At 43.3% G+C, this 23,975-nt stretch overlaps 2 protein-coding genes across 6 annotated transcripts in view; both read right to left on the minus strand.

Moving 5' to 3' along the window:
* Positions 1 to 501: 501 nt before the first annotated feature.
* Positions 502 to 22,190, minus strand: LOC102378486. The gene is made up of 7 exons (XM_006033470.3): positions 22,056 to 22,190; positions 13,768 to 13,889; positions 8,756 to 8,835; positions 7,515 to 7,626; positions 6,386 to 6,492; positions 2,621 to 2,735; positions 502 to 725 (listed from the first exon to the last, which is right to left on the minus strand). Exons 2-7 carry the CDS (start codon positions 13,832 to 13,834, stop codon positions 535 to 537), a joined length of 672 nt encoding a protein of 223 aa, XP_006033532.1. The 5' UTR covers positions 13,835 to 13,889; positions 22,056 to 22,190; the 3' UTR covers positions 502 to 534.
* Positions 17,342 to 23,975, minus strand: part of LOC102380931 (S-adenosylmethionine synthase) — a 38,822-nt gene continuing 32,188 nt past the window's right edge. The window contains exons 9-10 of one of the 5 annotated variants that reach the window (XR_003096194.1): positions 23,142 to 23,312; positions 17,342 to 19,071 (exon numbers count right to left, since the gene is read on the minus strand). Coding sequence is in view for 1 of the 5 variants with exons in the window: in XM_006033480.3 (XP_006033542.1) it covers positions 23,210 to 23,312 (103 nt within the window). In the remaining 4 variants the exon portion in view is untranslated. Of the gene's footprint in view, positions 19,072 to 21,913; positions 23,313 to 23,975 lie in introns of those variants that run through there. The other 4 variants (XR_003096192.1, XR_003096193.1, XR_003096191.1 and 1 more) reach the window with 4 other exon arrangements.

The following is a 23,975-nucleotide window of genomic DNA, read 5'->3' on the forward strand; positions in this document are numbered from 1 at the left end:
GCACCCTCCTTTTCAAACTCCTAGATCTGCCCATTCTTTGCATCATAAGTTTTTATGTCTTATTTGAAAGGCAGTACCTTCCATAACTAAAAGTATTTTCTTGAACCCAGAGCAAGAGTTGTATTCCAAGAATGACCCTTTCACATCATGGATGATACACTTAGGCATGGGAGAAGTCAATGCTGCCACTGTATGTACTCTACTTATTCTGAGGCTTTATCTCAAGGGCTGTTAAATGAGTATTTTTGAACAAATTTATTTTATATGAATATTTTCTTTACCAAACATATCTTTATCACATGTGCTTGAATATAGACAGTGAACTGTATATAAACTACATATTTAAAGACCTCTAGAGCTGAAACTTATGCAAATTTTAGATGCATTCTTGATTTTTTTCCCTCTTAAACTGATGCTCATACAACTAAGTGACAATCCATCAGTTTCTTTGTGAACTGATTAAACCAAGTTACCCTGCTTTCAAATAAAATAGGCCTCCACTCTGTGCTTCAAGTTTATTGGACTTGCTGATATCTAGTTACCACAAATTATACAATCAAAATCTTTTTCATGTTTGCCAGACACATCCAACCTTTCTTCGGCAAGGTCTCCAAGAAAGGTATCTATGTGGTGTTTTTCAGCAGTGGCATTAGCTATGGTCTCCCAGCAGGTTACATTAGGAGGGAAGTAAGCAGATGCAACTCCACTTATAGCAGTTGATGCAGCTGTAAAGAAAAAAGTAGAATAATTACTACCCTGAAGCTTCTAGTCTAGGCACAGTAAATGAGTTTGGGTGATACTGTTATCCAACTGTATTTATCCTTATGGAGTAAAGTTCAAGAATATATTTTCCACCTAAAATAAAGCTATTCTTCTTTTTTGGATCCTAAATGTTGTTCAGACCGATTTTATTTGTGTAACTGCCTTAGGGTATCAATCTCTTCTACTCAGAACAAAAGAAATTTCCACAGTCAACAGTGGATGCTGGAAAGATGGGTTTTCAGTTAAGTTACTGAACTAGAGCTCAAAAAGTCTAGGTTCGATTCAGGTGGTCATGTGTTGTGTGGCTTGACTCTTTTCTGAAATTAGAAATGTGCCTCATTTCTAATATGGGGATGATAACATCTTATTTCCTGGGACAGTGACTGTCTTACACTATGTGCATGGGCCAGGGGCAAGCAATTATTTCAGGCGGAGGGCTACTTACCGAGTTTTGGCAAGCTGTCAAGGGCCTCATGGGTATCTCCGCCCCTTGACAGATGCCCCACCCCCTGGTACTCATTTTGTGACTGGAAGTCCCACCCCCTAGCCCCTGACCTTTGCCACCAGAAGTCCCTCCCTTTGCCCCCAGAAGTACTCCTTTCAGCAAAGGTTTTTGCCATCTCAGAATCAAAAAAGTACCAAATTATATTCTAAAAAGTGACCATCTACAACATTCATTAATTTGATTTAAAAAAATATTTTTGTCCTGATTTACATGTGTTGGTGCAGTGCACATAGAGGTGATTGCACAATAGCTTAAAATAAAGTCTTACTCTTGTATATTGTGAGGGGGTGGGTATAGGTTTGTGGGAGGGCTGTGGGTGTGTATGTATGTCGGGTGAGGGAGCATGTGGTTGTATGTGTGGATATGTGGGATGTGGGTGGGTGTGGGGTTTGTAGGAGACTGTGTGTGGGAGGAGGGTGGCTGCGGTGTGTGAGGGGGTATGGGTGTGGGGGTCTGCATTGAAGGCCGTGCAAGGGGGGATGTGGGGGGACCAGGTATGGTGAGGTGTGCATGTGGGACTTGCCCTACAAATACACACACACACACACACACACACTCACTGCCCCTATTTACATATACCCCCACCCCCCATACTGGCATGGCCCCATGTTCCCGGTCCGGTGATACAGCCGGGAACCATGTGGTGCTGAAGCAGGTTGGGGGCAGGAACCACGGAAATGGCTGGGGGGGGGTGGGGCTGGGCGCCTGCCTCCTGCTGCCAGTTCCTCCTGGGTCCTACTGCCCCTAGCTCCTTTCATCTTTGACAAATGGCCAGGAGAAAATAAATATTAATTTACTAAATTTTTTAGGGGCCTCACAGGCCGGATAGATTGGCCTGGTGGGCTGGATCCAGCCCGCGTGTCATATTTTGCCCACCCCTGGCATAGGCAGAAATTAACATTATGTGTCCCCAAGTTCAGGGGCCATTAAGCACTGGTGCAGTATAAATGGTAATCACTCTCACTTTATTTATTCCATGCATTAATCAAAACATACTATATGCAGTAGTTACTACACATTTAGTTTAGTACTTCCTTAATGAAGTACTAATTAAATGCACAGTAACTATAGTTTGCATTAATGCACAGTAGTTACTGTGCAGTAGCTCCAGTGCAGTTTTTTGTTATGGTTACTGTGCAGTAGCCTAATAACACTGCGCAGTAGCTTACTACTATGATTTTTGATGAACATGCTATTTTGCAGTGTTATTAGGCTACCACACAGTAAGCATCTCATGTAGATGCACCCACTATTTCTAAACAAGCAGTAATTTAAACCAGTACAAGTGACTACATCAGGATAGCAGCTTATTAAATGATTTTTGTACAAAAAAACCTGTTCAGAAGTGCTTACGATTGCAAACAGCTAGCCTGTTTCCGCCAACTAGCTGTGTTGTCCACGAAAACCCAGTAGAACTTCCACATTTCTCATATATCCTGCTTCTTCTTAGGAATCCAAAGTCATAATCCTTATATAGAAACATGGAAAGTAATTCAGTGATATAGGTTATACCACAGAATCAAGTTTATTGCAAGGAGAAGTAGTTCTTTGAATTTCAGTGAAAGTATGTGCTTATAAAGTTGCTCATGATTACGTGATTGCAGAAATATGGCTTTAGTTTGTATATACATGCAGTTATATGTCAGTTGTTATCATATGAATTGGAGAGAACCAAAAGAAAGAAAAAAATTGTTTAAAGAGATTTGAAATGCTGGTCTTGTCTATTTTTAAAGCAGTGGTCTCCAACCTTTTTAAGTAGGAGATCGTCTTAAGCAACCCAAGATCTATCATGCACCATCACCACCCCTCTCCTCCTAACTCAGCAGGTAAGTCTGTGGGGAGGGAAGCGGGGAGCAGATCAAGGCAGAGGGAGAAAAAATTATTTGGGGGTGCGTCTTCCCAGCAAGTAAGTCAAGTAAGTCCCACCCAGCCAGAGCCCTACTCAACTTACCCCTGCTCCTGCCTCTGCAACACTGTCCCTCACCACGGGGACCTCAATCTAGCTCCTGCCCCTTCCCTCCCCCACAGACTGACCTGCTGGGCTAGGACACATTCATACATGCACACAGGCACTCAGCTCCCCACCCCAGTCTCGGATAGACTCCAGGAGGCGCCGAGTTGGTGAACACTGATTTAAAGGGTCTTGCTGGCATAGCTATGCCAGTACAGCTAAACCAACAAACTTTCCTAACCTATGTGGGAAATCTATTTTATATTGGCAAAAGAGTTCTTTTCTCAGAAGAGCAAATGGATTAACTGTATACAGACCCAAGGAGTAATTTTTTAGTTTTTTAATGCTAAAATATGCAAGCCATTTGAGGAGTGAGGACAAAAAAAAATCAGCTCCATAGCTAATATGGCTATATCAAAACTTTGAATGTAGACCACTTCTGTGACAGATGAAAGGGAGAAGGAAATAATGAATTCTATGGTTATAGAATAACTATAAATTTGGGGAGGAAATATTAAGAATAGTTGACAGTATGTGAGTACCCACTAGGATATAGAGTGAAAAAAGTTAAACATCATGGCCACATCCAGACAAGTGAGCATGTGCCTGTTGTGGCATCTCAAAGTAGTTTGAGAAGCTGCAAGAGGCACAATGGGAATGAAAAAATGTTTCCTGCACTGCATATTTGCAGCACAGACTTTAAGGCTAGGGACAGACATTACACACAAACTGGGTTAAATAATCAGAAATGGGTTTAAACTTGTAACAAAACATATGTTCAGTGCACATAAACCAGTTTCAAAATGGCTGAAACTGATTTAAGATAAACCTGGTTGAATGTAATATCACCCTTAACTGATTTGGGTCAAACCGGTTTATACAATGTCTTTCCCAGACCCCTTCCTGGTTTAAGTTAAACCAGAGTCCCCCAGCATCCCAGATGCTTTGCAGCCCTAGGCTGGGCTCTGTACTCCAGAGAACAGGCTGTCCCCACCCTTCTCCTCCCTAGCCAGAGCTCTGGGGGAGACTGCAGGCACAGTAGGGTCTTCCCTGGCTTCCCTTGCTGCTCACTGCTCAAGCAAATATTCCTCCCTCCCTCCCATCTCCCACAGCACAGACCCCAGCCCCATGGATCCTAGGCATGTGGTATGCTAGCTAATGCTGAGAGGTGTGTGTGTATGTGTGTCTCCAATTTCACTGGGACAGGACAAAGGCAGACAGAACAATGTCCACCTAAGGCTTTTTGGAGCTAATCAACAGGTCAGCTGGTAATGTCCCTCTGTTCCTTCCTTGGAAAAAGCTGTTTAAGAAGAGCTTGAACTAATAAGAGCGACTTTTGTTTTGTTGGTTGGCTGATAAACACTGCCAGGTTTGCAGACAATATGAAAAAGCAGAGAGAGGGACATTGAAAAGCTCACTATCATCAACAGATGCATGCACTGCACCCCCCCCCCCAGCACTTTGCCTCACAGTACTAGCCCAGGGCTGGGGTCTGGCAACACTCCCACCCCTTGAGCAGCAAGCAGGGAAAAGCCTGAGATGGTGCAGGCAGAGTGGGGGTTTAAACTTCTACCTAATCAGAGGTCCTGCTGAGGCCTGGCCATGCTCCCCCTCAGCTCAGCAGTGTGGAAGGGAAGAGATTGCTGCTTTAGCACCCCCCACCCCTTGACTTCAAGCCTGAGCCACTGCAGGCATGTGCCTGCATTTCTTCAGTCCAGAGGGAATGTCTGTATGGTTGAAAGCTGGTTCGGCCTAGCCATGTTAGACTAACCTGAAAAGATTGAATAAATTCAGGCTCAAGCTTTTTGAGTGTCTGTCCCTAGCCTAAATTTGATACCAGGAAATCCTGGTATCAAAAAAAGGTAACCATGCTGAAGCCTTGCCCTGCTCCTATTTACTCCAACATGTCCTGGAGCAGCAGCAACATGCGGCAGCCATAGAGACACTCTGGCCAGGTGCTAAAGCATCTCTCTGGAAGACCCAACCTCTAGTTGCCCCAGGAGTGCAGCCTGTGCTGCCACTTTTTTCAGTATGTTTTGTGGGTTTTTTTGATAAAGGGATTTCCCGATATCAAATTTAGAATTGGCCCTACAAATACACAGCACAGGGAACAGTTTTTCATTCCAAGTATGCCTCTTGTGGTGTCTCAAACTGCCTTGAGATGCCACAAAAGGCACATGCTCACTCATCTGGACACAGCCCATGATTCCAATGATCTGACTCAAGCAGGGAGTATAGTGTTAAAATTAGAGCAAAAATAGGCTGCTTGTCTCATTTTTCTCTTTTTTATACAGGCAGTCCTTGACTTACAACTGTTCGAGTTACAACAAACGTCACTTGCAACCTTTTAAAATTATGACAGTGTTTCAAGGTTCTGATAAAGTTTCAACTGTAGGACACTGGACATAGCTGTCTCCAGCTGGTAAATCTGTTGTGGTGGGATATGTGGGGTGAGGGGGGGGCAGATAAAAGCCCCCCACAGCGAGGGAGGGATTGGGGCTGGGGCAGGGGCTGGGACAGGGACTGCCCAGCAGGGGCAGGGGGGCATGAGGAGAAGGTGGGGCAGCTTCTGCCGCTGCACACCGCTGGTCCAGGAGGGCATGGGGGGGGGTGCCCCCAGATCTCTGCAAGGTGGGCAGGGCCAGGGCTGCACCAAGCTGCGCGCCGGGCGGGCAGCAGAAGGTGCTAGGGGTAGGGGCTATTCTCTCCTGCTGCTCACCCAGCCAATTAGACAAAGATTAGATTATGGGTAAATTTCTGATCTGCTCACTCAGTTCTAGAATAAGTTCTAGAATAAGAATAGAAAGTTTAAACACACAAAGTGTCACACACACAGTGACTCTCAACCAGGGTGCTGTAGCATCCTGGCGTCCCTGCAGATCGTCTTGAACGGTGCCATGCAGTGTGAAGAGATAAGCATTAAGTGCAGGCTTGGGCTTGTCCTGCCTAGCTGATCCCTAACCCCAACTGCCCAGCCTTTTTGCAAAGAGGTAGCACTGTTATATATAAATTAGTTTTTGAAACGGGGTGCTACTCAGTTCACAAAATTTATGGAGGGGTGCTTTGCATCTCATGCAGGGTGCCTAGTCCAAAAAGGGTGAGAGCCACTGATCTAGTATGTTAAGGAATGAAGTCGCCATAATGCTGATAGTAACAGTATACATTACATGGTTGCACATTGGCTTGCAGTAGTAGACACAATCAATGCTGACACACACCAGACCACCATTCGGAGGGGCCAGAGGAAGGGAGCACTTGTCTGGTGCCTTGCAAGCTTTAGAATGAGAACATAATGCATATCAAATATTGGCAGTGACAGCAGTTTCACAGAATTATGCAATGACTGGAAGAAATTGTAGGGGTACATATTGAAATTAGAATCAATCAAAGCCAAGGACTTCATATTATACCATGCTCTTGTTCAGTCTTGCTGTTTGAATCACAAAGGAGACACATTTTGGCAAGATAATTTTTTTGTCGAAAACCTGATTTTTCATTGAGAAACTACTTCTAACGGAAAATTCTGGACCATCCCCAGCTATATTTTTGTGTTTTAAAGTTTATAATGTTGCCTTTGGCTCAAGTTGTCATTTACATCCTGTGCACGTAAATTTGATAGCTTCACATTTAAAATAATTCAAGTGGAATACAGTCTTATAGAAAACATGATAAGCTGCCCATACCCAATTCCAGAAACCTACTTATGAAACTAGTCTTGTCTTACAACAAAAAGGGCCAGAAATATCTCTTTTTAAATTAAATCTGACTGATGCAAAACCCTAAACCCCACCCAAAATAGAACCATCACTTAAAGTCATAGTCCCAGTTTGGTGAACTCTTATCATTAAAAAAAAATGCATTGGGGGGGGGGGGGGGGGGGGCGGTGCGCACGCGCATGTGTATGTTTACGCATTGGACCACTAAGCAACATCTGAATTGGAATGATTTTCCTTATCTCTTCAGTGGTCGTGCTGCTATACAAACTGAGGCTTGATCCTTTTAACCACCTTGACTAATGGCACAGACCTATATGCAATCTCATAGTCCCAGATATTCAACAGTATGTTGGCACTGAATTTCCACTGATCCCTGTAGATTTCTCATAGTGCTTGTTTCCCACAAGCATTTTGTACCAGCCAAGACGAGGAAGAGGGGGCTCAAGAAAGCTCAAGGGAGCTGGACTTGGGGCCTTGAGTCAAGTCCATCACTAATGAGGTCCAAAGGATTTCTCTGTGTGCTACAGCATGAACGCGTTTAAGATAAAAATTAAGAGTATTTGCCATTGTATGTCCTCACCTTTTGCCTGAGTTTCTCGCAAGAGCTCAAGTACCTGTTGCACTCTCCATGCAAGGGTATTAATTTTATTTCTGTCATGGGGAAGTATTTTCTCAAAGCACTGGGAAAATGTCTACAGAAGGAGAAAAAGGAGGACAATTGGTAGGAAAGACTTCTGAACATCAGTAGAGAGAGCAAAAGCAAGCATTCTTTTCATTACCAGTATATTACATACAATAATGAACTTATGCTTAAAATGTGTGTCTGTATAAACCAATTTACATGCCCTGCCTCCCCTGTATGCAGACACTGGGTTATTATACCTTGTGCATGATGGGATATTGATCTTTGTTGTAGTATATACAGTAAAACCACATTATAACCAGCCCATCAGGGACCAGGAGAAAAGTTAGTTAAAAAAGGGAGTTTGTGATATTAATATTACTCACTTTACTGCCTCATAATCATGAAAAAACACTTCTGGCTGTTGGAATTTTTAAAAGTTGGAGGTTGTTATAAACAGGGTTTGTTATAATGAGATGGTACTCTATATGTAAGTACGTATGTTAAGGAACAGATCCAAAGCAATCATATTACCTCCATATATATTCTCTAGACTAGCGTGGTGCTGGGAGATCTGCATGTGTTGTGAGTAGAAGGAATGGAAACCCTCCCCACAGAACAGCAGCAGTTTTTTGTGGCCTACATGTTACCTCCCTGTGGAGAGAAGTGTCCCTAGGGTACGATCAAATGCATTTACGTCTCTCTCTGCTCTTTCTCTATGTCTAATCCATGTTCCAAGTGGAATCTTGCCATCCTGCCCCTCCATCTACTCCACATTTTTCACTGCCTTGAACGATCTCTGCATGATTTGACCCTAATACTGGAGCTAGCCTATATAAAGATAAGGCATGATTCCCTGAGCAGACTCTAACCAGTCACACAGCTGCAGAGTGTGTTGTACAGTTTTACAGCTGGTATGTACTCTAGGACTTTGTGACTAAAGGCAATAGCTCTGCTGAGCTAGCAGGGATATTCTTCATTTTACTCTAGCTAGAAGACAGTAGTTGGACTTATCTAACTGCTCTTTTTCCTATGTAGCCCTGTCGGATGAAGTTAAAAATGGAAGGAGCTCTCTGATGCCATCTACTGATGATCTGGAAGAGAAGTAGCAAAAGACACATGCATGCACACAGGTGAACACAAAAGCACACCCCTCAGATCTAACGCTATCTAGTGTATAAAAGCAGGGGGTTTTTTACCTTTAGCTGCTGAGTCAAATTGGCTAAATTAACATTTTTGCAATCATCGTGATCATCAATGGCTTCTGTCTGAAGACAATCTAAAAACAGAGAGGCCAGCATATCATATATTAATGCTTCTAAAAAACCCACAGCCCAGCTCTTTCTGCATATTGAAGAGTCATAATAGAACATTTAAGGAAGATGACTGGGATGGTGGGTTTATAGTTCTGCTTGTTATATTTCTTATATGGGCAATCCTGGATGGCTTAGAGGGCCAATAGCAACTACTTACCAGAGTATAGCCTGGAAACATATTTGAAAGAAATATGTCCTTTAATTGCAGGCTGGAGGATACAACTTTAAATGGCCATGTGAGAAGCTGAAGCTGCTTAAACTTGCACTGGAGACTGATTGTTTTCTCAGGTTTAAGTGTAGAGCTATAAATATCGCTTAGAATCACCTATACTCATCTTCCTACTAAGCAGCATGAAACACTGTGGGTGCATCTACACAAGACATTTACTGTGCAGTAGACTAACTAGTTCTGCAGTAAACATCTCATGTATAGATGTGTAGCCCTATTAGGCCACAGGAAACTAATAAACTCCATAGCAGGGTAGTACTTGTAAATACAAGTACTATTCTGCTGTGAAGTTTTTTACTGTGCAGCAGCACAAGTGTAAAAGCTGACGCAGATGGCTGGAGCCAGCTCCCTGATGGCAAGCCCCACATTGGAGCACTCTTGTGCCTGCTGGAAAGCCCCACATTGGAGCAGCCAGCCCCTCCACAGCACATTTTGCCAGGCAGAAGCATCCCCAGGCTGGCAGGCTGACCCCCCAGATCTCCTCCCAGCCAGGGCTGTTCTGACCTGGCTCAACACGCTGTGGTCTAATTGCACATGTAGATGTGCCCTGACAGTCACAAAGCAGAGACTGTTTGTTGACATGTTCTTGAGGAAAGGAAAGATGGAGAGCAGAAAAGTAGAGACCCTGGGCTTCAGAAAAGCAGACTTCAATTCACTGAGGGAACTCATGGGCAGGATCTCCTGGGAAGCCAGACTGAGGGGGAGAGGAGTCCAGGAGAGCTGGCTGTACTTCAAAGAAGCCTTACTGAGAGTGCAGGAACAAACCATCCCTATGCACAAGAAGACTAGCGAGTATGGCAGAAGACAAGCTTGGCTTAGAAGGGAACTCTTCAACAAACTAAATCACAAAAAGGAAGCTTATAAGAAGTGGAAACTTGGACAAATGACTAGGGAAGACTATAAGAACATTGCTCAGGCAAGCAGGGATGAAGTCAGGAAGGCCAAAGCACAATTGGAGTTACAGCACGGGATGTGAAAGGTAACAAGAAGAGTTTCTACAAGTCTGTCAGTAGCAAGAGGAGAATCAGGGAAGGTGTGGGTCCCTTACTGAATGGAGAAGGGTGGGGGGCAACCTTGTGACAGAGGATGCAGAAAAGTTCCAAGTGCTCAATGCTGTCTTTGCCTCAGTCTTCACAGGCAAGGTCAGCTCTCAGACTGCTGCACCGGGCAGCACAGTATGGGGAGGAGGTGAGCAGCCCTCCGTGGTGAAAGAACAGGTTAGGGACTACTTAGAAAAGCTGTGTACAAGTCCATTGGGCCAGATGGGATGCACCCAAGGGTGCCGAGGGAGTTGTCTGATGTGATCACAGAACCACTGGCCATCATCTTCGAAAACTCATGGCAATCAGGAAAGGTCCTGGATGATTGGAAAAGGGCAAATATAGTGCCCATATTTAACAAAGGTAAGAAGGAGGATCCAGGGAACTACAGACCAGTCAGCCTCACCTCAGTCCCTGGGAAAATCATGAAGAAGATCCTCAAGCAATTCATTTCTAAGCACTTGGAGAAGAAAAAGGTGATTAGGAACAGTCAGCATGGATTTACCAAGGGCAAGTCATGCCTGACCAGCCTGATTGCCTTCTAGGATGAGATGACTGACTCTGTGGATGTGGGGAGACTGATGGATGTGGTGTAATTTGATTTTAGCAAGGTATTTGATATGATCTCCCACACCATTCTTGCAGGCAAGCTCAGGAACTATGGGCTGGATGAGTGGACTGTAAGGTGGATAGAAAACTGGCTGAAGCATCGTGCTCAGTGAGTAGTAATCAATGGCTTGATGTCTAGTTGGCAGCCAATAGCAAGTAGAGTGCCCCAGGGGTCAGTCCTGGGGCTGGTTTTGGTCAGTGTCTTCATCAATGATCTGGAAGATGGCATAGAGTGCACACTCATCAAGTTTACAGATAACGACAAGCTGGGGCAGGGAGTAGTAGATACACTGGAGGGTAGGGCTAGGATTCAGAGTGACCTAGACAAACTGGAGGATTGGACCAAAAGAAATCTTATGAGGTTCAACAAGGACAAGTGCAAAGTCCGGTACTTAAGATAGAATAATCCCATGCACTTGTACAGGCTGGAGTCTGAGTGGCTGGGCAGCAGCTCTGCAGAAAAGGACCTGGGGGTTACAATGGACAATAAGGTGAATATGAGCCAACAGTGTGCCTTTGTTGCCAAGAAGGCTACTGGCATCCTGGGCTGCATTGGTAGGTGTGTTGCCAGTAGGTAATGGGAAGTGATTATTCCTCTCTATTCAGCACTGGTGAGGCCACATCTGGAGTACTGTGTTCAGTTTTGGGCCCTCCACTACAGAAAGGATGTGGACAAATTGGAGAGACTACAGCAGAGGGCAACAAAAATGGTGAGGTGGGCTGAAGGGCATGACTTATGAAAAAAGACTGAGGGAAGTGAGCTTATTTAGTCTAGAGAAGAGGAGGCTGAGAAGGGACTTATTAGCAGCCTTCAACTACCTGAAGGAGGGTTCAAAAGTGGATGGAGCTATACTGTTTTCAGTGGTGGCAGATGACAGAACAAGGAGCAATAGTCTCAAGTTGCAGCAAGGGAAGTTTCAGTTACATATTAGGAAGAATTTTCTCACTAGGATGGTAGTAAAACACTGGAACAGATTACCCAGAGAAGTGGTGGAAGCTTCATCCTTGGAGGTTTTCAAAACCCGGCTAAACAAAGCTTTGGCTGAGATGATCTAGTTGGGGCTGGTCCCGCTTTGAGCAGAGGGTTGGACTAGATGACCTCTGAAGGTCCCTTCCCACCCTACCTTCTTATGATTCTATGTTCCTTAACCATAACTGAGCCCCAAACTCTACTACCTTTCAGTTTGGGGAATTAGGGGGGGAAGGCTTTTTGAGACAACTTCCTCAGAATTTTGATCCTCTTCCAAGGAAAGCACAAAAAATGTAGTGAAAAATAGCACATCTGGTGTTTTTAGTCAACAATCTAGTAGTTACAGCACGTGAGCAGGAAACAAAAGACAAGTGACAGGCCTTGTCACTGTCTTTTTCCTCAAATGGGTTTTGAACCTATATCTTCTACTTCTAAGCAAAATGCTTGAACTATTGAGTCACAACCTCTGTAGCACTAAAGTGTCTCTCTTCTTTGGTTGATGGTGACCTACTGGGCATCTGAAAGAGAAAAAGACAGGGGAGCCAGAAGGGAACTGAGCTCGCAGGACTGTGGCTCAGTGAGAAAGACACTGGCCTAAAAGGAAAGACTCTAAGTACTACTCCTGTGCACAGAGAAGACAGAAGTGAACCTTCTGCTATCATAACATTTCATTCAATAATACCAAAAACCCAAACACCAATAGGGGCCACTGCCACAGCTTCAGACTCCTTAAGCCATGCTCATCACCAAACCATGCTCCTTCTGCTTAAGGCTCCTTCTCACCCCACAAATTTTCTCCTCCTGGCTTCCCAGTGTACCAGCTTCAACAGGAGCAGTTGGAGGTGTGATTGGCAACGTGTTTCTGTGGCCTAGTGGTTAGACTACTTGGCTAGAAAGTTAAGAGATGTACCCTCAGATCCCTTCGGGGTGAGGGAGTATTTAGAAGTTTGGTCTCCCACTTGCTCAACAAGCATCTCAACCACAAGGTTCAAAGACAAAAAGGCTCTCATCCTGTTAAGCCACAGATGGGAATAATTTTCTGTCACTAACATTTCTAGGATAGATATGGAGATTAGGTAGGTGGAATCCACTCACAACAGAGCATAAGGGGCTCATTCTGAGCCAAAAGAGTAAACCACTTGCAGGAGGAGTAAGATCTAAACAAATCCATAAAATTTCTCCAAATGTCACCTGCAGGGCTAATGGCCAGGTAATGAGTACTGTAGAGTGCCAAGTTTGGGTCTGAGGGGCACTCCCTCTAGGACCTACTTTTGGGCTCACTGCTTCCCATGAAAAGAAATAAACAAAATCTGGTTCCTTAAAGTTCTTCTTTTCTTAAAGGTCACAAATATAAGATTATATAAGTTTAAAACAAGCAAGCATTGCTTGTCAAATAAATAATGACAGTATCAAGCAGCTAGGCACACATTTTGACTGAATTGTTCCAAACACAGACTTTTATGGGTGTATTTGAACAATCATTGTATAACACAAAAAATGAATAGTATAGTCAAAGTAAGCAATTTATGAAGACTCTCTAGGCTGAAAACCATGTGAACACAAGGGTTGGAAACCCCCAGCACACATGGCAGAGCATGGTGCATGAGGCCCACCAGTCTGCATAGCCCCAGCCAGGCTCCATAGTGGCAGTGACTGCACGCATGTCTTGGAGTGCAGGGCAGGGAACGGGCCAGGGCAGTGCAACCCTGGCTCCTCCCCTGCTGTCCACCAACTGCTGTCAGCAACAAGGATCAGGCCTCTCACAGCTCCCCTGCAGTCTGCCCTTGGCATACCAAGTTGAGGGTTGGGGTGAATTTGGCACTCCAGCCAAAAATGTTGCCAACCCCTGGTCTAACAAGTGTAACTAAGAATGTTACTTTTCATATAAAAACAAACGACGTGGGTGCTCAAATAGCTGTTTTAGACACGCCCGTATCAATTTAGGTGCCAAAATATGGCAATAGCTGCCTTCTACTAAGGGCCCAAAATGTTTTTTAAATATATGCTTCCTTTAAGGTGATAGTAGTAAAAACTAGTCATATCTTACCTGCACCAAGCCATAGTGCAATCATGAAAAACAGCATACTCCAAGGGCTGTGAGAGTGGCACTGCATTGCTGCTAGCGTAGTTAAGGGAGTAGTTTGACTTCTTTGCTTGTGAAGTCAAAAACTGAAATTCAGAAATTGGGGACAAGGCTACAGTTAAATTACTGGTTGTTTACATTGTGGTTTGTCCAAAGTTGACAAGGTAAAAATAATCACAGAGTATGATCAAGTATACACATTACCTAAGCTGTTGGGAAACCACTTGAAACCCTGCCAGGAATATCCAGGCAAAATTTCTCAACATGGTTGTGGGTAGGTAAATCTGCAGTGCCTGCTTGTTCTGCCAAAAGAATTGGCAAATCCTCTAACTAACTAACTGTTCTGCTGTAAATATCTTCATCATTTTTTACCATCTGCCAAACTACAAATGCTGCCTGCATTTTCATCTCAAATAATTGGTTCAGCAACAGGTGTTTTCACTTGCTTTAGAGCTACTGGACCAGCTTCACAGCAGAGATAACAGTAAAGGAAGATAACTAGGTCAATTGATCAGTTGTGTTGAATATATCATCCAATGCAGTTAGCCCTACAGGACTGGTTCACCACTGCCTGGTACCTTTTGTATCTGGTTACACCAGGGCAAAGTAAATAAAATATTACGTGTGGGGAAGTCGGGGTGCGGTGGGGGGGAGATGGATGGGGTGTGGGGGGAGTGGGGAAGAGGGGAGAGGAGTGGTTCATCTCTTAAGCATGTTTTGCAGGTATCTAAATGGCTACATGAGGTCCAATCAAGTAGAGAATCTTTTGCTTTGTCTGTGAATAATACACAAAATTATCCCCCTTTCTACTAATTTATTGCTAAGTATTTGCCAAGCAGTTCACACTGTTTTCAGTCTAGAGAGTCTTCATAAATTGCTTACTTTGACTATGCTATTCATTTCTTATGTTATACAATGATTGTACAGATACAATCCTGTTTCCTGGCCTGGTTTTGTTTTAGGTTTTTTATCCACTCATTTGATATTGTAAATGGCGTGTTCTTTTCACTAAGGTGTAGTCTTTAGCCTTCCCTTTTTCACTGAATCTTACAATCCATTATACACAGTGACCCAGCTTAAACATGATGAATGAAGGATAGCATCTAGTGGTTTGGGCATGCTCCTGAACCCACAAAGTGGGTCTTCCCACGAAGTCTCTCAATCCCTACACTGGTGAGCTATCTGTATTTCACACACAGCCTCTCTTCCACCAGCCATTTTTTTAATGAAAAAAACTGTGGCTGTGGCACTAAGTGCTAAACTTAACTCTGTTACTACATATTAGGTATGCAGAGGTATTCATGAAGTCCAAGTTTTCCACAGCATCCTCACCATAATTCACATAAGCCTGTCATTGAGCAAGGGCCTTTGGTTGGACCATTTTCTCTAGCATAATTGCAAAAACCAGTGCTATGTGCTGTGCTGCTGACATATAAAAAAAAAAGACTCAGTTCCTCAAGGGCATGCATGAGGAATCATCAAAATTCAAGACAGAGCAAAATTCAGGAGCATTGGAGGCCTTGTACTTTCTCCCATCACCCACACGAAAAATTGGAGCAAGGGTTATGGCAGCCCAAATACGCTATCTCTTCCTCCCCCATCATTTCTTGGTGGATTCCATTCCTTGGGGACACAAAAGCTCCTTCACATGCTTGAGAGTTATATCGAGAACAGGGTCCCAATCCTAGAGCCTCAGGATATAAGTACCTACTAGCTATGGGGCCTGGCTGTAAAGTGAAGGGGTTCCAGAGATGAAATACAATAACTGAAGGGAGTTTATGAATTAGGAGCAAGTTGGACAAATTTAACAAAGCTGTCTTCTTGATTTCTGTATCTTTTATGGTCAACAACTGCAGTTGCTGCTGCTTCCGCTGCTGTTCCTGAAGTCTCAGGGGCACTATCTGAGACAGGAGTTCAGCAAGTGGCTGAAAGGAGATGAGAGGAGAAAGAGGAACAAGGAATAAATGATGACAGACCTGGCTGCCTCATCTAAGAAGAGAATGGTGGATGAAGGAGAGAAGCATGCTAGGATGGAGTTCCATCATGACTGCTGTACTGACCTAGTCAAGAAGGGACTAACTCAGGCCAGGCATGCATCTTCTAAGAACACTGGAATACCAAAGCCACAAGAGCAACCATGGGCATGGCATGGTAGACTATGGAGAGGAATGGGGCAAGAAAACAGTAATTTATCTCAGCCATCCTCAACTGGGAGATGGAGAGGGTCTTGACAATATTGGCAATTCACCATTTTGTCCCCTTCAGTCTTCCTACCTTGGGTGCAGACTCTTCTATTCCATGACCAAGCACCACCTGGTACATTCCTTCTGTACACCAGACACTTGCTTCTGCCACCCCCTCACATCCCCAAACTTTTCCTGTATAGTTCTACCCATGCTATGGTCAGATCCTACACTGATCACGAGTACAGATTTGCCACCCTCCCACACAACTGGCACTGACTTTCAGCTAGCCATTTGATACACTTTACATCCCTAGGCTGGTGGACAGAGGCTACTGAGGGTTTCTAACTTCGAACTGCCACCTGCTTCTGAAGCAATGGCAAGCACAGCATAGGCCTTGCTGAAAGTCTCCCTGATCATTCTGAAACTCTGGCACTGCTGCTTATTATCCCAGATTCTCTGCAGCAGGGGTGCTCAACCCTGGCCCATGGCCCCATGTGATCTGGTCCACTGGACTTTCCACACATCCTGAAATTTGGTGGTGGCACCACTCCCCCATAGGGAGTCCCAAGCCCTGTATGCTAAAGGCAGTGCCCAACCCCAGCACACAGGGCAGCATGGGGCTCCAGAGACCCCATTCCAGCACCTGGGAGGCTAGGTGGGGGCAGGGGGGATGCTGGGCCCCTAGGGCCAAATCCCAGTGCACTGGGATAGGAGGGGGCAGTGCCAACCCCTCCCAGGGACAAAACCCAGGTGCCAGGCCTCCAGGGACCAAACCTGGCATGTGGCAGAAGAAGGGACAAATACCAGGCTCTGGGGCACCAATTCAGGTGTGCCAGGGTGGGCAGGGGCAATGCCAGGCTGCCAGGAACCAGTCCCAGCACAAGGGGGCAAGAGGATGTGGTGCTGGGCCCAAGGTGCATTGGGCTTGATACAGTCAGCCACTCCATTTATCTGGCCTATGGGGCCAAAAGGTTGAATATCACTGTTCTTTGTTTCTGCTGCAACATCTACCTAGTTAAGCAGGCACCAGCAGAGTTAGGTTGCTTTTGGAAGGAAAGTACACGAGATGAAGTGGGGTGGGGCTGTGGGTATGTGCGTAGCATGCAGGAGAGTTAGGCACCTGAAGCGTGAAAAGTTAATGTAGTAAGGATGAGTGTAGAAGTCACGTCTTGCCCAAGTAAGGGACTTCTGGAGGTAGGGGAGACAGACACTGCTAAGTGCTTTCGGGGAAGTATGAGTAGGCGTTGAAGCAGAATATCAGATGTCTGGGCACATGTATGTCACGGAAGGGTAAGATAAGTGAGAACATGCACTCAGATTGGGGATAGCTTACCAAAAAAATGCACACGAGCTCATCTTCAGAACTGTTTACTGAGCACAAGGAAAATTATCTGCAACATTAATAACTGCATGCCTACAGCACCTTTAACCCGTGGATCTCAGTCAATTTCACAGTTAAATCAAGCCTCACAACACGCCTGTGAGGTAGGTAGATATTACTAGTATTGATGTTGTTATTATTAGCCCACTGTACATACAAGGAAACTAACACACATCTGACTCACAAAAGATCTCATAGTCTGGGACTGAGAATCCATTCTGAATGCTAAGCACCAAACCAGTCAGATTTAAAGGAGGCATATTTAAAGGAGGCAACTAAACAGAAAGTACATGAAACATTCTTCTCACAGTTATTTATTCCCATCCCACACTTAATAATTTTGACAAAAAGTAACTGCTATTGTAAAGTACTTGAGTTCCATATACAGACAGGGAACCTGAGACTTAATCACAGTCTGGAACTGGACTGAAAACTCATTTGTCCTGCCTACCAAAATGTTAATGGCAAATGTCCTTGTAAGCCCAGCAACTCATAGATACAATATGATTAAAGTACAATGGTTTCTATAGCCAGCAGTGGACATGAATGATGTAACTTCACACCACATCCAGACTTCAGGCCCAAAGCCCAAGAGAACCTTTGATATAAATCCAGAGAATGCCTTGCACATATGCCTCTGGAGCCACAGCAAGATACGTCAACTGTCTGCCACTGCATCCATTTTATCTATATTAAAACCTTAGACAGATGTGCGGGTGGAAGCTCTCCAGATGTCTTTGAAGTGTTCCAAATAGTGAGGGTACAGACATTCACAACCAAAGAAGAACTTCAAAAACGACCCTTGAGAAAACAGGCACATATTTGAAGTACTTCCTAAAGCAACTCCAACCTCTAGTGGTCCACCAGCATCCCACAATGCTCTGCTCTCTACCCTTGCATTGGAGGAGGGCTGGGAGGAGAGTGAGACAGTCAGCCAACAAGCACACTCCTATGCACCTCCCCCTTGCTAGAGAGAGACATGCTGCTGCATATTTTTGCAGTCATTTTGAAACACCCTGGTAGCAGGATCACATCTCTGCTCAGCACTGAAGCACACCAGATTTGAAGGGATTTGGATTATTTCAAATGTCCATCCATGCCCTAACTTAAAACAACTTTTCTTATTATTTCTGGTAGGATCCGTTGATGTCAACCAGTCACAGCAATAGGTAAGCTTCCCAGTCAGACAGGGTCTTAGCATATTTTTGAATCCACATTTAAAAGAAAAGGGGCTATTGTATTCAGAAGAACAAATGTATCATGAAGCAAATTACTAAATGCAACTTACATTACAAAGTAATATTTTCTCACAAACATGCTTACAATTCTTATCATGCAAAATACAAAGGTAAAAGGACTTTCTTGGCTCAGGGTTTTTTATGTCAACAACATAAAATCATCATAAATTCTCATTTTTACATTAAATGGGTTTCTCTTGGCCAGAACAGTTGCTGCTATTTCCTCTATAGCAGCCTAAATTTATGATGATGAAATCATGTTACATTTCCAAGATCGCCAGTGTTTTCCTGTAACACTGTGATAACCAATGCTTTCAGCTATATGGAGATCTTTCAGATTCTCCTCTGCAAGCTTCCTTCCTTTCCCAGTGATGTTTCCAATATTTCCTTGATCCAATCCTCAGTGAAGAGAGTGGAAAGATCCTCACTGACTTCTTGACTGTTAGGTCATGTTGTGGAGCTCCTATCAAACAGGTAAGTGTAGAACTACAACTGTATTTCTGTATTAGTTTGAGACAGAATTAATAGATACATTTCTTTGTTATCTGTAGCCTGACAGACAACACAAACAGTCGTTGAACAGCAGCAGCATGTTTTTTAGTAACAGATTAGCAGCGAAGTATGATTTTTATTTGCCAACAAAAGAGACTGTAAAAATGGCCTTGTGGGCTTCTGTAATTTATTGGTAAGGAAACCATCTAAATAGAACCAGTACCTGTGGGGCAGTAGGTTACCATGACCTGCACTGACAATTTAATATTGTGTGGCAGAAGGATCACCCTGAGTAAATGTGTTGCTCCTGGCAGCAGAGTGGAGGTAGAGGATTCTTGTGCCTTCCTGATTCTATGTACAGGGAAAAGAAAGGAGCATAGATAAGATTCCTCTCTACAACCCTAATTCCTAGGATGTTTTCAGCCCCTTGGAGCTATTTTCAGGCTGCATAAATTAACATAGTCCTCAGGCTGGTCCAGTCCAGCACAGCAGGTGGCCTATACAGAGCAGCATTAGACTCAATTTCATTCTAACTTTGTGTATACCATCTGCCAGCCCTGAAGACTTATCCTGGCCCCTGACAATCAGTGTGTGTTCCTTTCCATCCTATGATAGAGGATCTGAAAGCCAAATTACAACCCAAAACATAACCCACAGTCTTCAAATTATACTCTCAGTAACACAAGTATAAAACCATTAGACTTGAAAGGGCCTCAACAGATGAAAGTAAGAGTAACAGAGAAGTGTTGAGGTGTATACTGGAATGTAATTTGGCCTGCATAAAAGAATAAAGATCTTTGGTTACAGATTTCATAGACATTAGGGCTGGAAGGGACCTTGGAAGATCATCGAGTCCAGCCCACCACCTGAAGGGCAGGAAGTTAGCTGGGGTCATAGGATCCCAGCAAGATAAGTGTCCAATTTACTCTTGAAGGTGTTCAATGTAAGTGCTTGAACCACCTCCGATGGCAGGCTATTCCAGACCTTGGGGGCTCGGACAGTAAAAAAAATCTTCCTTATGTCCACCCTGAAATGGTCTTGCAGTAGTTCATAACCGTTCGACCTCGTCATCCCTTGGGGCACTCTGATGAACAAACGTTCCCCCAGATACTGATGGTCACCCCTGATAAACTTATAGGTGGCCATCAGATCACCCCTTAGCCTGCACTTTTCCAGGCTAAAGAGCCTCATAGATCTCAGCCTCTCATCATCAGGTCTGTTTTCCTGACCTCTGATCATGCGCGTGGCTCTTTGCTGGACCCTCTCAAGCTTCTCCACATCCTTTTTGAATTGTGGGGCCCAAAACTGGATACAGTACTCCAGCTGCAGCCTCACCAAGACCGAGTACAAGGGGAGAAGACATCCCGGGATTTGCATGAGAAGCATCTATGGATGCAAGCCAGCGTTTTGGTTGCTTTACTAGCCGCAGCATCGCATTGCAGGCTCATGTTCATCTTGTGGTCAGTGATGACCCCCAAGTCTCTTTCTTCCATAGTACTAGCCAGCATAGCACTGCCGAGCCTATAAGGATGCTGCAGGTTTTTCCTCCCAAGGTAGAGAACCTTGCATTTTTCAGTGTTAAATACCATCAGGTTTTCATCTACCCATTTGCTGAGCCTGTCCAGGTCAGCCTGGATCGCCCTCCTGTCTTCAGGTGTGGATGCTTCACCCCAAAGTTTGGTGTCATCGGCGAACTTGGCCAGTCCACTTCTGACTCCAATGTCCACATCATTAATGAAGATGTTGAACAATATGGGTCCAAGGATACTAGTGATAATGCCTGAGATAGAAAGAAACCACCCTGAACCTGAGCAAAACTATTTGTACATTAGTGGCACCTACGAGCATTAGTCATGGATCAAGTTCCATTGCACTAAATACTGTACAAATACAGAACAAAAAAAGATGGTCCCTGTCCCAACATGTGCGAGGCTAGCAATGACACACAACAACTCTATTTGCAAACTGAGCAGTTCTGATATGGAAAGTTGGAATGAAAGTTGGAGTAGGGAGTTGGAATGAATACAGAATCTCACCAGGCCATTTTTGCCAATTGACTTCTTTAGGTGAAGCTGCTCTCAAAGATATTTTTGACTAAAGGGCAACTCTCTTTGTGAAATGCAGGTATGCTCTGAGGCATCTTTCCTCTGGGGATCTGAGTTCAAAATCCTATTTTTAGCTACATAACCAACAAATTGTTATTTGAGATGCATCACACAAATGATGAAGGAAATACCCATGACTTGACCAGCAGGAGATTTCTGTGTATTAAACTTAAGAGACACAGGAAGAAGACAAGCTTGAATAATATCTGTGCTTTTACTGCTTTGTGACTTTTTTTTAAAATCTGTGATGATGGAGTCATTCACATGATTATTCTAACTGCTCCCTTCACAATTCAGGAAACTATGTAATTAAACAAAAGTTTGTGTGTGTGTGTAGAGTGGGAGAGGAGGGTGGAGAGAGGGAGATAAAATTTCTCCAGTACAGAAGGCCTGTTGATCTGTTAAACTGCAGGTGAATTTTGAGTATCATATCTGGCTCACACTTTGTCAGAAAAATTAATTTCACTCCTTATTGGTTATCATAATGTGAAAGTGGCACCAGAAAATCAAGACCCAGTCTCACTGAAATCAGTGACGACCTTAATTTCAATAGATTCCAAATTCTTTGAGTCATTTGCAGATTTACCGTTTCCCTTTTCTGTTTAACTTTTTAAGACCTCACAGTATGTGGGCACACAAAACTGCATTTTTCCACAACTAACTATTGCCTGGATCGTGACATATCTCTAAAATAAAAAGTAGCTGGTATTTTTTTTTAACTCGGGCAGTGATGTGTGCCCTACTCAAGTCAGTTTGAAATCCCACCTGCAAAGAAATATTTTCACAGATGTTAAGTTTAAAAATCTATGGTATGTGGTACTGCCATCTAGTGACCTACTTAAGCATTTACCTTTCAATTAAAGAGATGTTGTCAAGGTTCATAGGACCAATGTTTTTCTCTATTGTCTTGTGAGTACTTGTGTGTGCAGATTTTGTTCCCAAATTGCCTCAGTGCCAATAACCAACACATTGAGTCTGATATTTCTAATAAGAAACCTGTGTGTGCATAAAAATAAAAAAGTACATTACAGTAAACAAAAATCAGTTTCATTTTCATACAGGGTTGTTATAAACACCATTGAGAAAATTAAGATAGTTATAGTGAAAGATACCTTAACAGTATGCCCTTAAAATCTATTAACTATGGAGTACTAATAGTACTTTGCTCTCCTGTGTTTGATAGCAGTGACATTGGCAGGTAGTATTAATTTTGGCCAGTACTAAAGTCAGTGGCAGTGTAATGTGCCACAGGTTGAGATGAGCCATTCAGTCTAAAATCTGATGAGCTGATACATGACTATATATAAAAAAGGCACCTATGAAAGTAACTAAAAACTTTTTTGCCAGAAGAGTATTATATAAAGTCTAATAAGTCTTTAAAGCATAGTTAATTAGAACACTATGGTAACAGCAGGCAACCTCTAAAGAAGGTTTAAACACTATGTACGTAGTAACATCCCCTGAAAATGAAGATATGGTGCAGTTAGGCAATAGGGAACTCTTTCTGGGCAAAATGCCTTACCACTGTTTGTGAAAGCAGCGCCAATAAGGAAACTGTACCCCAGGACTCTCCACTGTGGAATCATGAATGTCAGCAGACTTACATCTCCATATGCAAAGTTGCAAGGAACAGCTTTTCCTTTGCATGTAAGAACACACTGTGATAGATTTGAGGCGTAAAGGTAGGTTGGTGTGTCCTAATGATATTTTGGCTTTCATCAGTCCAATCAACAGAGCAGCAGTTAAAAAACAAAACATAATTTTTGGTGGCATATGGTGATATAAATGAATAGTGCCTTTGATGCCTTTGATAATGAACCTGGATAAAACATTTAGGGTAAAAATCAATCCCATGAAAATAACCTTTTCCTTCTGTCCACTGAAAATCTGAAATTTTAAAGCTAGAAAATTGCCATTGTATAAAAGTAGTCAATACTCATTTCTGGAAGCATCTTGACTAGCACAATCTTCTTCCCTTCTGCATTGGAGGTAGAAGCATTACTGTCAATATGCAAGTTTTTTAGGTATCTCCCATGGAAATTCATTTCTTCCAAAGTGACCATAACAGGCAGTCTTCTGATAAATGGGCTTCTTTAAATCCAAATCCCTAGTGTTGAACAAAAAGAAAAGAAATGCTTTATTTTAAACGAGAATGTTATATATTGTTTTTAAAAATCCAATAACTGTACCTATTTCCTTTTTCAGCCATATAGGCTGCTTGCAACCTTGTATTATATTGAAGTGCAAATGTACACATGACTTTCTCCCAAGGAATGACTATAAAAGCTATAAAAATTAGTCTGAAGTTTTTGATAACTAGAAAGAAAGCCCAATGAAATGAAAGGGAATTCTGAATTTAGACAAACAAAGGGAGACAAATTTCAATTAATTTATTTGGGGGGGAAAAAATCTCCATTTTTCAAGCAGCTCAAGTAAAACCAAGTTAACAGTACTGGAAATTTTATCTAATTCAACTCCACATGCCACAGAACACTGTAACTTTATTTACCCCAGCAGAGGACCAAAATCTGAGGGGGTGACTACCAGCTAAGCACATATAATTCCAAAAGAAAGCTAGGCATAACATCTTACCCCTTAAAAGATGAAGCACACTGCTTGGTTCATAAATATGTATGATCTGTACAAACTGTTAAAATAACTTTTTTATACTATGTGATTCAATTCTATAGTAGCCAAGTGGTTGAACAGGCTGATCTAGGATGTTCTTTCCATCTGGAAAGACTATACACCTGTAAGGAGGACTTCCAGC

Source organism: Alligator sinensis, unplaced genomic scaffold (assembly GCF_000455745.1).
Source record: "Alligator sinensis unplaced genomic scaffold, ASM45574v1 scaffold822_1, whole genome shotgun sequence".
Taxonomy (NCBI): Eukaryota; Metazoa; Chordata; order Crocodylia; family Alligatoridae; genus Alligator; species Alligator sinensis.

Coding starts and splice junctions, on each gene's coding strand:
- LOC102378486 (XM_006033470.3), bottom strand. CDS start 13,834: ATGCAGTGCCACTCTCACAGCCCTTGGAGTATGCTGTTTTTCATGATT. Junction 7,627..8,755: donor ATTTGACTCAGCAGCTAAAG/GTAAAAAACCCC, acceptor CTCCTTCTGTAG/ACATTTTCCCAGTGCTTTGA. Junction 726..2,620: donor CAGGCTAGCTGTTTGCAATC/GTAAGCACTTCT, acceptor TTTTCTTTACAG/CTGCATCAACTGCTATAAGT.